The sequence below is a fragment of the Diabrotica virgifera genome, chromosome 5 (assembly GCF_917563875.1).
Source record: "Diabrotica virgifera virgifera chromosome 5, PGI_DIABVI_V3a".
NCBI lineage: Eukaryota > Metazoa > Arthropoda > Insecta > Coleoptera > Chrysomelidae > Diabrotica > Diabrotica virgifera.
The window spans coordinates 111,282,213-111,300,606 of record NC_065447.1 but is presented as its reverse complement, the minus strand read 5'-3'; the positions used below and the strand labels follow the sequence as shown (position 1 = coordinate 111,300,606).

The window sequence follows — 18,394 nt, the reverse complement described above, 5'->3', positions numbered from 1 at the left end:
TGGATCGATAGGTGTCATTTTGTAAATAAAAAAATCAACTTCTAACGACACTTGTCCAAATTTTCTTACAATGGATTAGGTTGAATAGAGAGGATCTGACTCAGTTTCGATATCTGGTTTTATTAGCTAAATAATAACAACAAAAATATCTGTATTACTTATGTATACACAAAAAAGGCAAGGTAAAAGATGTATTCTTATTTTCACTGAGCACTAGTGCACCTATTTCGGTAAGAATTGCTTGTTCTATCTTTAAGCATATTTGTAAAGAATGTTCTTCTTTGTAGCAAGTCCTGAAGAAGCCTAAAAACAATAGGCGAAAGCTTGACCAAAATAAAAGGCACTCACTTTGAAGCACCAGTCTTTCATTGCTTCCTCAGTACCAGGGTTTTCCCAGCTGTTATCTCAGTACTTTTTTATATATATATATATATATATATATATATATATATATATATATATACATATATATATATCGGGTGTTCTACAGTATCCGCCGTTTCCCGCATCCTATTCGCCATGCTTTTCGGTCACGAATATCTTCCTCGTTGAGTTGTCTACTGTTCATTGCTTTCTCTACATCTTGTATCCATGTTCTCTTCGGTCTGCCTCTTTTTCTTCTCTCTGGTGGTGCATACTGGATCATTTTCTTGGGCCATCTTGTTCGTCCCATTCTCTGGACATGCCCGTGCCATATTAATCTTTTTTTTATTATTATAATTATAAATAATAGAATTAACAATAATATGTAATTAAAAAAAAATTAAAAAATAGCATTTTTGGATGTTGTTTTATGTGCTATTAGATTGAAAACTTAGTTTTTTGATAGCAGTTGCCGCTACTAAGGCATCCCTGCCATTTCGTTCGTTGCAATCCGTGACTGCACGCCGGGGTTTGTCTTAGTTGGGTCAGAGAGAATAGCATATGTGCCTCCTGATGAGAGACTAATAAGTTTCGAAGCCGGTAGAGGTGCTTGCTGCACTCTCTGATTGAACTGGAATAATGATGCGGCTGTAGTTTCGTGTTGCAACGAAATTGAAAATGGTTATTCATTTTTGATTTACATGTTTACTCCGATTGGAGTACTAAGGGAACCATTCTCGTTCTAACTTTACCGCGCTAAGCAGATGGGACGTGAATTATAAATTGTAAAATTCCCTCATCTTCCTTAGTCTCAGCATCCTTTATGGCTTGCAAATTGTAGAAGCCTCGGAGGTGTTACCAGAGAAGGTTCCCATTGTTTTCACTCTGGTAGGATGTAGAATAGCATTTTTGGATGTTGTTTTATGTGCTATTAGATTGAAAACTTAGTTTTTTGATAGCAGGTGCCGCTACTAAGGCATCCCTGCCATTTCGTTCGTTGCAATCCGTGACTGCACGCCGGGGTTTGTCTTAGTTGGGTCAGAGAGAGCAGCATATGTGCCTCCTGATGAGAGACTAGTAAGTTTCGAGACCGGTAGAGGTACTTGCTGCACTCTCTGATTGAACTGGAATAATAATGCGGCTCTAGTTTCGTGTTGCAACGAAATTGAAAATGGATATTTATTTTTGATTTACATGTTTACTCCGATTGGAGTACGAAGGGAACCATTATCGTTGGAACTTTACCGCGCTAAGCAGATGGGACGTGAATTATAAATTGTAAAATTCCCTCATCTTCCTTAGTCTCAGCATCCGTTATGGCTTGCAAATTGTAGAAGCCTCGGAGGTGTTACCAGAGAAGGTTCCCATTATTTTCAGTCTGGTAGGATGTAGAATAGCATTTTTGGACGTTGTTTTATATGCTATTAGATTGAAAACTTAGTTTTTTGATAGCAGTTGCCGCTAGTGTATCCCTGCCATTTCGTTCGTTGCAATCCGTGACTGCACGCCGGGGTTTGTCTTAGTTGGGTCAGAGAGAGCAGCGTATGTGCCTGCTGATGAGAGACTAGTAAGTTTCGAGACCGGTAGAGGTACTTGCTGCACTCTCTGATTGAACTGGAATAATGATGCGGCTGTAGTTTCGTGTTGCAACGAAATTTAAAATGGTTATTCATTTTTGAATATCTAATTAATATATTGTTTATCTTGTCTTTCACTGACGTCACGCCGAGCGTAGTTTGGCTAACCTGTAATTTTCTGTATCTTGATTTCCCTAGCGGCGAAATTAATTAATTGCTCAACGTCTTGATTTTGGACCCACGAGAGGGGACGGTTCACGGGTCACTGTATTGTTGGAGATGGTTGTGTTAAGTTGGAGTGGCGGAAAATCTCTAGATATTAATTAAGGCTTTTACCTACAGTTCCCAGTTTCACTTAAGAATAATATTATAGTATCCAGCTGTGTTTGAACCAAGGAAAATCACTCGGATGGCAGTCAATTAGGAGTTTATTCCGCCACTCCCATGAAGCTTTCAGAAAAAAAAAACATCTCACAACACCGAGAGGCAACCGCCTCCAACCGTCAGCAGTCACAGGAGACAAGCCCTGGGGTCTCGCCAGTCTCCAGTTTTTTTTTGTTGTTTTGAAAAAAAAATTCTGCGCCTACAGAAGGGCAACTTTGATTAGCAGTGTAGCACCATATCTGTCCTAACTTCGGATAGAAGGTTTTCGGGATACACTGCGAGGAACATTTCTAGGAACCATATCGGGTAAATCGGGTTTGTTTCGTGAACATTTTTACATTTACAGTGCAAGAGTTATCCACCTATACCATTATACCACACTTATTTTTTTTGTAATATCCAGAACATTTAATTCATTTATCTACACATATCGTTACTATCTGACAGTCTGTGTATTTTTTTGTTCTTCTTAATGGTGGTACAGACTTCTTTTTGCAATACTTTATTTTGTTATAGAGTAATTTCCACATACTAATATATTTCTCAAATTGGGCTTTGTACCGCCATTCTTTATTATATTACGAATATGTGTGCCAAATATCTCGACAAAATATTCAAAATTACAGCCGCAATCTTGGACCGCGTTTGTTGCCACCTGTTGATCGCTACCGTTGCCTCTTAAGGGCCATGGGTAAATAATTCGCAAATATTTTACGGCTATCCCTACTTTTTCTGTCTTTACACGGCAAATTATGTGTAGTAAAATTCACACTGGTAAAGATATGTAAACATTACTAGAATGTCATTCTACTTGAAAATGTCATCATTAACTTAAAGAAATGGCTTTTGAATGTTCTTGGATAACTGCTATTTGTATAATTGCAAATTATTAACTCAGTTAATAAATGTGATAATTTTTTCACTAACTATGTATTCAGTGATTGTAATAATTTATATGTACAACAAAAACTAATACCCAATCGAGAAAAGAGGAAAAGTGTTAAAGTGATTTTTTAATAATATATTGTTACTATGGAACGCTTACAATTTTGAACATCTTTAACAACAAAATACTTGGATCACAGAATATATTATCCTGATGTATTCTCTGCTTGGATCTTCAACAAATAATACACAATAAATAACTTTTTATTAAGTTCACGCCTTAAATCAATTATTTATCAAATACACTATATATCAATATTATTTAATCAACAACTCAAAATATTCCCGATGCCGTGTCAAATATTTAAAATTGTCACTGATTGTCAGTGTCTGACTGACAATATGCTGACAATATTCTATTCGACTGAGTGCGTTGTAAGACAAAGATATATTTGGAAAATATTACAACGGACATGGTGTCCATTTTTTTCGAATCCTGAAAAAACTAATAAATACTTTTAAAAAACCGCGGAACGCAGAATGAAAGACTAAATTATTACCGAGGGCCAAAAGTCCCTTAGAATAAATAAAAAGTTTATTTTGAATGAGTTATTTGAAATTAAAAATCACACTAAATTTTCTCTTAGTTTTTCACTCCTGTAACTTATTAAAATAAACATTATAGAAGTTCTCAGGGACTTTCTGCCCTCACTAATAACGTAATATTTCATTCTGCGTTTAAATTTTTTAAAAATATTTATTAGTTTTCTCAGGATTCGAAAAAAAAATGAATCCCCATTTGAATAGCATTGCAGCAAAAAATATGTACCCATCCTCTTAAGGGTTCGAAAAAATTTAAATAAAAAACTCCATAAACAATAAATTTTCAATTTTTAGTTAAATATTATGTAAAAGTTAAAAACGAAAGCTTTACTTCTATATTTTTTTGTTGGAGCAATATCTCTAAAATTATAAGCGAAAATATGGGCGCAAAAGACAAAAAATCGATTTTTTAGATTTTGTTAAATAAAAAATTAAGAACAAGGTTTAAGACTGGCGCATATCATGATTATTGATACAAGAACAATGTACATCTTAAAGTGATTCCAGCAAAATATAGACTCCTATGGAAAATGTTCAATTCAAAACAGATCCCGCCTGGACCATTATATTTTTTGTGGATTTTCAATTATTTTAATAATTTAAAGAGATAAAAATTTAATAAACATTAGGCAAATTATCTACCTGATGTGCAAACACCTTTCAGTTCTCTAAAGATTGTTGCGTTTGCAGTAGCTTCCAGATCTTTAGAGGCTATTTTACAAATGGCATGTTGTATTTCTTCGCCTGTGTCGTTTGCTGGTATTCTTTTTGTCACTAAAAATAAAGAAATAAAAGAGAATCATAAATCATATTAGGGTATGTGGATTTTAACGTAGGATTGTAGTTCAATATGAAACAGTAGAAGTGCATAATATGCAACAATAGTAAGGGATCCGAATATAGGTCGACCTGAACTCATCTGCTTTCCAGATGAAACATTTTTTTAATTAAATTTCATACATACAATATTTCTAGCATAGGTTGCCTATCAAAATTGTGTAATAGCTATCCTTAAGGGGGGCAGTGGGGGTTGAAATAAACATTTCAAACATATTTTTGTTTGAAAGTATGGTAGAATTATTTTATTTTTAAATTAAATAGGCATATTAAGTACCTCAAAGACACCTCAAAAAACAATGAATTTTGCGGTGGACATCAGAACTCATCATTGGATCATGGTAAACAAAATATTCAAAAATATTTTATTAGCTTATGAGTTTCTCAAGGTAACGTTGTTGAGTTTTTTAGTTTTATCGAATTTTGACTTTTTGATATCACTCAGAAGTCAAAACAACGAATTTTTTGCACAAAATGGTGAAAATCAACATATTTATTATTGTTAAACAAAAAATAAGCATAAAACAAAATATATCTCGACAGCTTTACCTTAAGGAATGTCTAAGGAAAATACATATATACTTACAAAATTCCATGTGGTTTGGTCAAGTAATTTTTGAGTTACAATGTCTACAACCTTTGAGAAAAGCAGTTTTGAGAAAAACGCGTTTAAAGTATGGTCAACTTTCATTTTCAATTTCTTTTTTGTCTGTCAAATCGTAAAGTAAAGCACACCGGAATATATTTTTGAATTGCGGAGTAATTTACAAAAAAAATGAGAATAGCTATTAACCGTTTCTCACTACGCTTAAGCGCGCTGGCACGAACTTGCTGCAACGCGAGTCGAAGGTAGGGTGATAGGGAAATAGTGTTTAAATATGCCTACCTTCGACTCGCTTTGCAGCAGGTTCGCGACAGCACACTTGATCGTAGTGAACAACAACAGTCAATTACTCCGCGATTCAAAAAGATTTTCCGGTGTGCATCATTTACGATTTGACAGACAAAAAAGAAATTGAAAATAAAAATTGTATGCTTTTTTCAAAGGCTTTAGACATTGTAACTCAAAAACTACTTGACCGACCCACCTGGAATTTTGTATGTACTTTCTTAGACATTCCTTGAGGTAACGCTGTCGAGATATTTTTTGTTTTATCCTTATTTTTTGTTTAACAATAATAAATATGTTTCACCCTTTTGCAAAAAAATTCATTGTTTTGATTTCTGAGTGATATCAAAAAGTCAAAAGAAAACCTCAACAGCGTTACCTCGTAAAACTCATAAGCTAATAAAATCTTTTTGAATTTTTTGTTTACCATGATCCAATGAAGGGTTCTGATATCCAGTGCAAAGTTCATTATATTTTGAGGTGTCTTCAAAAATTTTCCACCGTTGGCTTAATTTGCAATATTTTTTCTTAAATTTTTTTCTTGAATAATCTATGAATTATACTTAATATGCCTACTTAATTTAAAATTTAAATAATTCTACCATACTTTCAAAAAAAAAATGTGTTTGAAATATTGATTTCAACCCCTACGGTCCCCCCTTAAGGATAGCTATGACACGATTTTGATAGGCATCCCATGCTAGAAATATTTGTCTATGTATGAAATTTAATTAAAAACAAGCTGAAAATGTGAGCATTATCATAACGAAAACTTTGTTTATTTACGTATTTTAATTCATAATATGGAAAATTGCTATTATGAAAAGTTGTTTAGAATTAATAATTATGTTTTAGTGTGCAATTATATCATTATAATTTAAATGTTATGAACTATAAAGGCACTTTACTCTTGATCGAAATTCATATTTTTTATATACCTCGTATAAAATTAATAAAATTTTATATATGATGGTTGCATCACAAATCTTAGACCATGAAGAGCTTTTTATAAAGAATAACTTTTCTTCTTCAAATTAAAAATAAAAGAGTTATAAATTAAAATGTTGTTGGTATCCATAGTTTGAGAAAAATCTTCAAATATTGTTTTCCATTAGAAGGATGTAATTGCACATATCAGACCATATTTTTTTATTATTGTCAAAATAACTGTCAAAGTTTAAATACATAATTCAAAGTTTCTCTTCGAATTTTGTGATTTAACCACAGATTATTTAACGTAGATAAAATTTGTTCAGTCCATTCTTGTATCGACATATCGAAGTAATTTAGTACAGTAAAAAACACCCTGTTCGGGACTGTGACAAGCCCAGTCCAGGAAAACTAATACACAGGTACGCAAATGATGATAAATATATTTTTCAAAATATGTTTCCATCCGGGATAAATACAGAGTTTAGTAATAATTCAATAAGCAACCCACAAATGTATCAACAAGTCAACACACAAGGGCAACTAGCCATGAATGCACAAACCACGCCATATCTACTATCGATGTCGCAACCAGCACAAACTAAACCAATACCACCTAACTTGTACCCTCCACTACCACAGACACAAATTCCACTAGTGCCGATCACAGATCATAGTTCTGCTTCAAATTATCAATTACAACGATTACCATCCACCAGTGAAGAAGAGGAAGAAAACAACGAACCAGCTAGCAGCAACGATTGGCAAGAATTTAGAAGCACAAAAAGAAGAAAAATCAGAAAAACAACAGACAATTCAAACAGTACAAATATTATTGTAACAGAAAATAGATTTGAAGCGCTAGAAAATGAAGTAATCCCTCCCAAGGAGAACAACACAGCAAACCCTCCACCAATTTTCATACACGGTGTACAAGACTATCAAAAAATGGTACAAAAAATTAAGGATGTAGCAGAAAGGGAAGAATATCATACAAAAAGTTTAACTAACAATGTCGTAAAATTAAGTTGTGGCACGCCAGATACATATATAAAATGGTTAGATATTTTAATGAACATAACATTTATCACCACACATATCAGTTAAAACAGGATCGAGCCTATAGAGTTGTAATAAAATACCTTCACCACTCTACTAACACCGAGGACATAAAAAACGAACTCCTAAAACTGGGTCATAAAGTTCGAAATGTAATAAATGCACAACACAGAATTACTAAAGAGCCACTTAATTTGTTCTTCGTGGATCTCGAACCGGCAGCAAATAACAAAGATATTTATAACTTAAGGGGCTACAGAATAGAGTTATTGAAATTTAACCTCCCCGAACAACCAAAAATCGCATAATACAATGCATGAGATGCCAATCATACGGTCACTCCAAGTCATATTGCAATAAACCATTTGTATGCGTCAAATGCGGAGGAGCCCACAATACCACAACTTGTAAGAAGACTAGAGAAACTCCAGCAAAATGTGCATTATGTGGTGGGGGTCACCCCGCAAATTATAAAGGATGTGAATATTACCAAAAAATTTATAATATTAATAACAGGTATCATAACAGAGGAAACGTATTAAATCCAGCAATAAATCAAATACATACACAACCCAGAATATATACACAACCCAGGATTCAGAATCAGTATGAAAGTTACGCTCAAGCTGCAGCAAATAATCAGAACAATAACGAAGATACAGCGAGTATACTTACCAAATTTCTAGAAGAGTTTAAAAATTTATTTAACCAGCTAATGCAACAAAACAGTATGGTGCTCAACATGCTAGTAAATAAAGTAAACTAACAATGTCTAAGTTCATAAGAATTGCCCAATGGAATGCCAATGGTCTTCCTAATCATAAAGAAGATATAAAACAATTTCTGGAACAAAATTTCATAGACATACTACTAGTAAGTGAAACCCATTTTACAGACAGAACCTACTTTAAGATACCTAAGTATAAATTATATTACACAAATCACCCAGATGGTACAGCCCACGGAGGTTCAGCCATATTGATAAGAGAAACTATAAAACATTATGAAATGCTAAAATACGAAACAAATCACATTCAAGCAACATCGATAAAAATACAAACTCTTCCATATGATATAACTGTCACAGCAATTTATTATCCGCCCAGGTATAGACTTACAAAAGAAGATCTTCTACCCTTTTTCGAAACTCTAGGGCCAAAATTTATAGCAGGTGGAGATTACAACTGTAAACATACGCTATGGGGTTCACGCCTAACAACCACTAAAGGCAGAGAGCTAGCAAAAGTTATCCAGGATGAAAGCTACTCATTCCTATCGACGGGATCACCGACATATTGGCCAACCGATCCAAATAAAACACCAGAGCTATTGGATTTCTTTATTACAAACGGAATATCTCAATCATATACAGATGTAGTACCAAGTTTTGATTTATCATCAGATCATAGTCCCATAATTGCCACAATTAGCACAACGGTGATAATCAAAAAACCAATACCTCGACTGCATAGCTTCAAAACAAACTGGGACACATACCGGCTAATCATGGAACAGGAAGTAAATCTACTAGTGAGATTGCAAACTCCCGAACAAATAGAAAAAGAAACTAGTAATCTAATCAACTTACTTCAAAATGCTGCCAAACAGTCTACCCCTCAACCTGGACAAAAAAAATTTTCAACCAACATTCCTCTTGAAATAAAAAGACTAGTAGCAGGAAAACGAAAAGCCAGATCAATTTGGCAAAGAACTCACAGACCAGACAACAGGACAATTTATAATAACAAAACTAGAAACTTAAAAACAGCTCTAGAACAGATGAGAAACAACTTATTTGAAAATTATGTATCAAACCTTTCGCGTCAAGATAACTCTATCTGGAAACCAATCAAAAACAAAAATAAACCAATAAATACTTCACCTCCAATTCGGAAAAACTCAATACCACCAGGACCGAAAAGCAACAAAGAAAAAGCTGATTTATTTGCTGAACATCTAACTGAAGTCTTCAAGACACACGACAATTACCAAGTACAAAAAGTAGAGCAGGAACTAGCCTTACCAATTAATCAACGAGAGCGACTAACTTTAATTACACCGAAGGAGATCAAAGATGAAATTAATCATTTGAATGAAAATAAGGCACCAGGCACTGATCTCATAACAGCAACAATGCTAAAACAACTTCCTAAAAAAGGTATAATGAAGTTATTGTACATATTAAATGCAATCTTAAGACTTAATTATTGGCCTATATCACTAAAAATTGCCCAAGTAATTATGATACCGAAACCTGATAAAGCTTTAACGGATATTTCATCATACCGCCCAATAAGTCTACTGCCAATAATGTCAAAACTTCTTGAAAAGCTGTTACTTAAAAGAATTATGATCGACCTAGAATTCCAAAATTGGATCCCAGAACACCAATTTGGATTCCGGCAAGGTCATTCTACACTGCAACAATGCCATCGCATATCAAATGTAATTAATAGAGCTTTGGACAATAAACAGTATTGCACATCAGCCTTTCTGGACATCAGCCAAGCATTTGATAAGGTATGGCACCCAAGATTACTTTATAAAATCAAAAAATCCCTACCCAACAAATACTTTGACTTATTAAAATCATATCTAAATCACAGAGAATTTGAAACTAAAGTGGAGGATGAACTATCAAACCGTAACAAAATTCAATCAGGAGTCCCACAAGGTAGTATATTGGGTCCACTTCTTTATGTACTGTACACATCAGATTTACCAACCTCTCCACAAACCACCATTGAAACTTTCGCTGATGACACAGCAATATTTGCAACTGAAGAGGATTTAAGAGCTGCAGTATTAAAACTTCAAGAACACCTAGACCAAATTGGACAGTGGTTAAAGAAATGGAAGATAAAAGCTAATGAAACTAAGTCAACACATATAACTTTCACACTAAGGAAAGACCAGTGCCCAAATATTAGCCTTAATCAAGTCAACATACCGCAACAGAATATCGTCAAATACCTGGGGCTTCATCTTGATTCTAAATTAAACTCGAAACAACACATTTTAAAGAAGAAGAAACAAATTGAGTTGAGAGTGAAAGAAATTAATTGGCTTATAGGTAGAAAATCTCGACTCTCAATTGAGAACAAACTGCTGATTTATAAAACAGTCATCAAACCTATATGGACGTAGGTATAGAACTATGCAGTTGTGCCAGCAAATCAAACACAAAAATTATCCAAAGAACTCAATCAAAAATTCTACGCACTATCGCAAATGCCCCGTGGTACATTTCCAACCAAACCCTTCATACAGACCTAAACATCCCGTTAGTCAGCACAGTAATTCAAGAAAGAGCCAACAGACACCACGAGAAATTGGAAGGCCACCCCAACCAATTAATATTACCATTACTGCAGCCACTAAACAACAGAAGATTGCGAAGAATATGGCCCATAGATCTTCGCTGAAACTGAGGTGAAACCGCTGGGTGATCTACCTCATAACGCCATTTTAGTGTACAATACTACATTGATATAAGTTATTGTACTTGTTATCAAATTAACTCATAGAATATGTAATTCTGATTGTTAATAAATGCTTATAAAAAACCATAATTTTTTATTCCAAACAATATTATTTCATGTAGTCAGTTCGCTAAACTCACACACAACTGGCTAGTGATTCTAGTCAATAATTTTGCCAATTTGGCAAAAACAATAATTACTAAATAGTTAATAAGTACTAAATAATTAGTAATTATGACAATTTTGGCAAAATTCGCAAAAAAACAAAAAAATTACTTACTAAAATCACTAGCCAGTTGTGTCGAGTTTAGCGAACTGACTATAATAACAATTTTTATTTCATAACGAATGGAACAGTCCATTTATCATTAAAGGGGAGGGCGTATACTCGTATAAACCTTTTTAAAGTGGTTAATAAATTATTGCTTTTAAACTATACTCAAATTGTATTTTTGTACATCTTATTTATTTTATATAATACCTAATTAAATTCGCTATCAAATGTCATTAATATTTTATTAATACTTAATTTAAAATTTAGTTTGACATTCACGAAGTGTCAAACTCAAATAATGTATTGTTGTTTATTTGGGTTTATATGACTGCTGACACTAAATCCATTCGCCAAATCAAATAATGTAAATAACCTATGCTTTGCTTAACAAATCGAGATTCAAAAGCTAGCCTACTTACTATCAACGATTTCAGCTGAGGTGTAGTGTGTCGGAAGAAAATAAATGGATTGTGACGTCACATTTTAGACTTTGAGGGCGATTATCTCGAAGACGGTTAGAGATATCGAAATGTCGTTTTCAGATTTGGATTCAGAATAAAAAACTACATAAGAATCCATCGCTAAATCTGATCTGAGTATTGCAGAAGCGGCAACGCAATAACACACACACTTTTGCGAATTTATAAACGAAAAGTTTTCGCTGAAAAATGTTTCATCCGAAAAGCAGTGGGTGCAGATCGACCTATATATACAATCAGATATGCAGACGATACAGTTATTTTAAGTGATGATATGAATAGATTACAACACCTTTTAAATGCCATTGACACAGTGGGAAGAGAGTTTGGCGTAAACATAAACTGTTCAAAAACAAAATACATGGTATTTAGCCGTTTGGCCCATCAAGATACACAGTTATAAGATAATGTTGATGGTCATATAATTCAAAGAGTACCCAGTTTTAAATATCTTAGTTGCCATATTACTGAACAACTAGATCCAAGTAAAGAGATAAAATGTAGAATCGAGATAGCCCGCACGACATTTTTAAAAATGAGGTCATTCTTCTGTAATGATAACTTGCAACTTAAACTTCGAAAGCGCATGATTAAATGTTACATTTGGTCAGTCCTCTTGTATGTTGTCGAAGCATGGACATTAAAAATATCGACCATTAATCGTTTGGATGCCTTTGAAATGTGGCTGCACAGACGTACAGCTGGTTCCTAAGAAAAATGATACGACTCTTAAAGCGTATTTTGTAGAAAATTAAGCAGTGTATTTTGAAGGATAAATATTTATTATTTACATACTGTCACTGCTAAATCTTAAAATTTGTCAGATAACTTATTCTGTTCAACCCAATGAACTGTCAATACGGATGGAATAGGCACGAAGAAAATTATTGTGGCCACTTATTCTTCAACTTATTATGATGGGTAAAATCGAAGGACGCAGAAGAATTGGTAGAAAGCAGGCCTCTTGGTTGAAGAATATCCGGGAGTGGACAGGAATAAAGAAAGCAGAACAACTATTTAGAATAGCTCGAGACAGAGAGAGTTTCGCCATGTTAATCACCAACGTCAAGAGGACTTGATAGGGCACGTTAAGAAGAAGAAGAAGGTCTTAGAACAATTAAAAAATTTGATATCAATATTAACTAATTAACTTAATTAATATTATTATTAAATTATATTTAGTGGCCCGAAAATTATGTAGTGCCTCGGGCCTGATTTGAAGTAAAATAGGTTCTGACGCGGCATTGGGATTATAGCAGGGTAGTCTGCTATATCTAGGGCCTACGGTATACAAGGAAGGTAACAGGGCCAGTGCTAAGCTTTAACCGTCTATTATTACCCCTAGTTTTACCCAAGGTACTCATTTTATTCAGGCTGAGTCGACCTGGGGCCTACAGACATTTAAAAATGTCTAGATGTTCTCGCCGGCGCTGTTTCGAATCCCGGCCTACCTGCCTGGAAGTCGGACATAGGTACTACCGCCTGAGCTATCCGGGCCCTATGTAAAGGGTATTTACAATTTATGATTGTAAGATAGATTGGAGGCAAAAGAGAATAGAACAACTAAATTACTTGCATAAGAATACTTATACGATAGTGGATCAACAAAACATCCATGGTTATTTATGTCAGCGGAAGACAAGATAAAAAGGGTTAATTTACTTATCAAGGTCCTACTGAATACAGAATCCTAAGAGAAATACCAAGTAGAAGACGTGTATCCATTTCAGAATGAATTTACACTACACTTGCGAGCAAAAGAATTGACTCACTCGATGAATTGTAGTTTACGCTTAGTAATTTCATGCTGTCTTCTTAAGTTTATAATTAAAATTAATTATAAAATAATTGTTTTATACTAATTGGCAACGTGTTATAATATAAACTTACGTGCATAGAAATCGGCCCACTTAAAAATTTGGTCATTTTTGATGTCTCATATTTCCTAAACCTGTTGGCCGATTTAAGTGATTTTTTGAACATGTTATAAAATTACATGTTATAATATTCTTTAACAATACCAGTGGAATAATATTGTTGCTAAACAGGTAAATTTTCATTGTATACCGGGTGTACCAATCAAACTGTGTTTTTTCTCAAAGTTCTCATCACCCTGTGAATTATTCAAGCATTTATAAAACACTGAAATTAAAAACCAACTACATGCTCAGGTTTTCTAAACATTCTGTTTTTTGATTCATTCGTTTATGTTGGGTAATAAAAAAGTTAGGCACTTCACAACTAGACATGTTCTTCATCAATACACGGTGTTTTTAAATAAGTGCGACAAACTTGAAGGGGTAATTATGAATGAAAAATAATGACAATAAACGTATGTCCTCAAATGTTTCATTTCCGAGATACGTGATGTTGAATTTATTCTTACAAACTGACGATTTATTTATTACTTTAAAACCAGTTGAGATATGCAAATGAAATTTGGTAGGTTTTAAGAGATAGGTATTGCGGATTTTTTGATATAAAATTAAGAATTTTATATTCACTATTAGCGTGCATACGGGTAATATGATCGGTAATATTACACGTATAGCGTGAATAGTGAATATTAAATTCCTAATTATATGTCAAAAAATGTGCAATAACTACGTCTTAAACCTCACTAAATTGTATTGGCATATCTCAACCGGTTTTAACACAATAAAATAAATCGTGAGTTTGTAAGAAAAAATTCAACATCCCGTATCTCGGAAACGAAACATTTGCGGACTTACGTTTATAAAGCCAACTGTAATTATTTTTCATGCAGAATTATCCCTTAAAGTTTGTCGCACTTATTTAGAAACATACTGTATTGATGAAGAACATGTGTAGTTGTTAAAGTACCTAACTTTTTTATTATCCAACATAAACGAATGAATCAAAAAACAGAATGTTAAGAAAACCTGAGGCTATAGTTGGGTTTTAATTTCAGTATTTTGTATATGCTAGAATATTCCACAAGGTGATGCGAACTTTGAGAAAAAAACACAGTTTGATTGGTACACCCGGTATACAATGAAAATTTACCTGTTTAGCAACAATATTATTCCAGTAGCATTTTTAAAGAATCAGGCTATAACATGTTCAAAAAATCACTTAAATCGGCCAACAGGTTTAGGAAATATGAGACATCAAAAGTGACCAAATTTTTAAGTGGGCCGATTTCTATGCACGTAAGTTTAGTTTACCAAACTTCTGTATGACATAGGGAATGCAGCAAATATTGCAAAGGGAATGGTCTACGCAACTTAGACCTCTATGAAATTTCCGGCGGTCGCATCAGTCGCTCGTCAAACGTTGACGTGTGTGTACACTTTTATAAATGGATACTTTACCAGTGAAAGCTGTCCAGGTAATTGCATAATTACGAGAGCGCTGTAGTCAGAGAACTGTCGCCTGTCACCTCCTTATGGCGCAATCTGCAGTCTGCAGTCTCAAGGGCTTATCGTCAATACCAGGAGACCGGTGGTTATAGTCTACGACCAGGTTCGGGTCGGCAACTTGTAATGCCAGAGAAGAATGATCGATTCATTGTCCTGAGTACCTTGCAGAATCGGCACGAGATAGGAGGTAAGCTTTAACAATCCTTGAGGAATATTCGAGGTGTCACTGTCAGTGTCACTCAGTGGATAGTTAGGAGATGACTTTAGGCTGCCATATAGACTTTCAGATGAGCTAATATAGGGTGCAAATTGAATGCACGTCAGAAACCAGGTCGACTTCAGTTTGCTTCAGAACAAGTCAATTGACAAGTCGCCAATGGAGCAGAGTTTTATTTTCTGACGAGAGTCGAATGTGCTTGCAAAGCAATGGCATTAGACGACACGTATATATATCGGAGGCCTAAGAACCATTTTTCCAGTGCTGCAGTGTCAAAACAGTGAGCTATGGAGGTAGTTTGTGTACGTTTTGTAGTGGTATATCTTTAGAAGGACAGAGCTTATGTTCGTGCCCGGTGGTAGTCGCATAGAGGGTTTGACAACGGATCGTGATATTATGGATATTTTCCAAGATTATGTTGTTCCTTACGCCGGCTACTTAGGCGACGGCTTCATACTAATTCATGATAACGCGCAATGTCACACAGTGCGGATTACGAAAGATTACCTGGCCAAATTACTTCTTAGTTCGTGGCGTTACAACCCTTTGTGGGTTTTAGCCGGCTCGACAACATGCCTCCACTCTACCCTGTGTTAAGTAATCTCTACCAGTTTTCCCCACCCATAGCTTTCGGGTATCCTGCAATATATTATCTCACCACCAGATTCGAGGGCGTCTGCGTGCTCTTCTTCCAGTTGGGACTTCTTCGCAAACCAGACTTATTTATCTGTAGTCAAAATACCTTTTGATGTGTCCTGCCCATTGGAATCTTCTGGAATTTATTTCTTTTATGATGTTGGGGTCTGGTATAGTTCTTCGAGCTCTTTGTTAGTTCTTATTCTAGATTGTCTTGCTGCTTCATCAAGTACAGACCCAAAGATCTTCCTTTGGATTTTTCTTTCCCAAACACGTAGTCTTTCTTTGTTTGCCTTTGTTATCGTCCAAGTTTCGCTTCCATACATATCTACGGGTCGTATGATTGTTTTAAATACGCGTATCTTTGTATCAACGGTTTCGTGCTAATGCTTGCTAACGCTATAGAATGTTACTACATATTTTTAATGTCCTTTCTACTTTTACACAAAAACTCAACTGTGAGTAGCATACGATAAATACATAAATATTATATTTAGACTTATTTATTGTCTGTGCATATTTTAGTCTGGGCAGATTATCTAAAAAATGGGGTTATTTACCAGTTATTTTAGAAACTTAGCTACTTTGTTTTTAAACAAGTTAGCGCTCCGAAATCTTCTTTTTTCAATTATGACTTTGTAACCTCAAAGATTTTAACTTGAAATAAAAAACACGCAAATAAAATTCACCGTAATTTCCGAAAGCCAGCGAAAATCTAACAAATACCCACATAACAATTTCATGTTCTTAGTAGATTCATAGAACATACTATTCAGAAAAAGTATATACTGAGAATATGCGTAATTGCCATTACGAATGTGCAGAGCAGATGCTGAGTATATACTACATTACAGTACTTAAACGATCTATGTATGTACTTAGAATGTACTACCGCACTTCTTTTCAGTATATACCAAAGAATATACTTTTTAGAATATTCCAAGCAAGTGCTATAAACCTTCTATTTATATACTTAGAATATACTACCGCACATCTTTTTAGTCAGTGCCGCCCAAAATCCCGACAGCCAAAATCCCGACATGCAACAATCCTCGCATAAGTAAAAATTTCGACCACTACATTTTGAATATTTACTGTTTCCTTTTCAAAATATAAAAAACAGATGGCCATAAACAAAAAACAAGAAATAAATGTAATTATATATTAAAAACAAACTTATCAAACCTGTCGGGATTCTGGCCTGTCGGGATTTTGGCCTGTCGGGATTCTGGCGTGTCGGAATTTTGGCCGTCGGGATTGTGGCTGTCAGGATTTTGGCTGTCGGGATTTTGGGGTAGACCCCTTTTTAGTATGTAGGAAGAATGAAGAATATACTTTTAAAAATATTCCAAACAAGTGCTATATATGGCTCAGAAGTATGTTTTCAGCATCACCTAATCTCATCCTAGGTTCTACCAACTATCATATTTACATATTCAAATTGCATACGAGAATGTAATTACATAGTACATTTTACAATATTACTTAAAAAGTAAGTAGGTACATATAAATTTTAGTTATTTGTATAAATATTATATAGGTAAGTATATATTATATTTAGGTATTATGTGCATATCAAAATAAACATGCTGAATATACAGCGTGAGTCATGAGGAACTGTACATACTCCTACCTCGTATAGAGGCTCCTATGGGGAATAACAAATGACCATTAAAAAGTGTCTGCTCCCATTGTTTAATAATATACAGGGCGAGTTTCGCATTTTGACATAAATTTGTATTCGTCATAATTTTTGAACGGTCAGATCGATGTGTCTCTTATTTTGGCCAATCGTTACACTATTACCACCTAGTCAACTGATTTATTCAAACTAGAAAAAAATCAGGTCCGGCTTTAAAAAATTAGTTCGTTTGCGTCTTAGAAAAAATTTCACCCTGTATACGCTTTTTGAAAACTCTAATATAAATTTTACAAATTAGACAAATAGGCAATTAAAACGGCATATTTATTTTTTTCCGTACACGATTCCTTAATTTTTATAAAAAAATCAAATTTGACTATGAATTAAAAGTTTGGTAAAGTGAACCATAGATTTAAAAAAATTAACTTTTATTACAAAAATAATTTTTTTTGAACAAATATTTCATTTATGTTACCATCCAATCAACTGATTTATTCAAACTAGAAAAAAATCAGGCCGGGATTTAAAAAATTAGTTCGTTTTGGTCTTAGAAAAAATTTCACCCTGTATACGCTTTTTGAAAACTCTACTATGAATTTTACAAATTAGACAAATAGGCAATTAAAATGGTATATTTATTTTTTTCCGCACACGATTACTTAATTATTTATTAAAAAAAACAAATTTGTCAAAATCGGAATTTTAACCTAAAAATGAAAAAAAAAATGAAATCACGGTTTAACTCGCTACAACT

The 18,394-nt window shown here is 34.1% G+C and overlaps 1 protein-coding gene across 1 annotated transcript in view; it reads right to left on the bottom strand.

Moving 5' to 3' along the window:
• LOC126884295 (uncharacterized) overlaps window positions 1-18,394 on the bottom strand; it is a 54,789-nt gene that overhangs the window by 22,279 nt on the left and 14,116 nt on the right. The window contains exon 2 of the mRNA XM_050650227.1: window positions 4,455-4,586. Within this exon, the coding sequence (XP_050506184.1) occupies window positions 4,455-4,586 (132 nt within the window). The remainder of the gene's footprint in view (window positions 1-4,454; window positions 4,587-18,394) is intronic.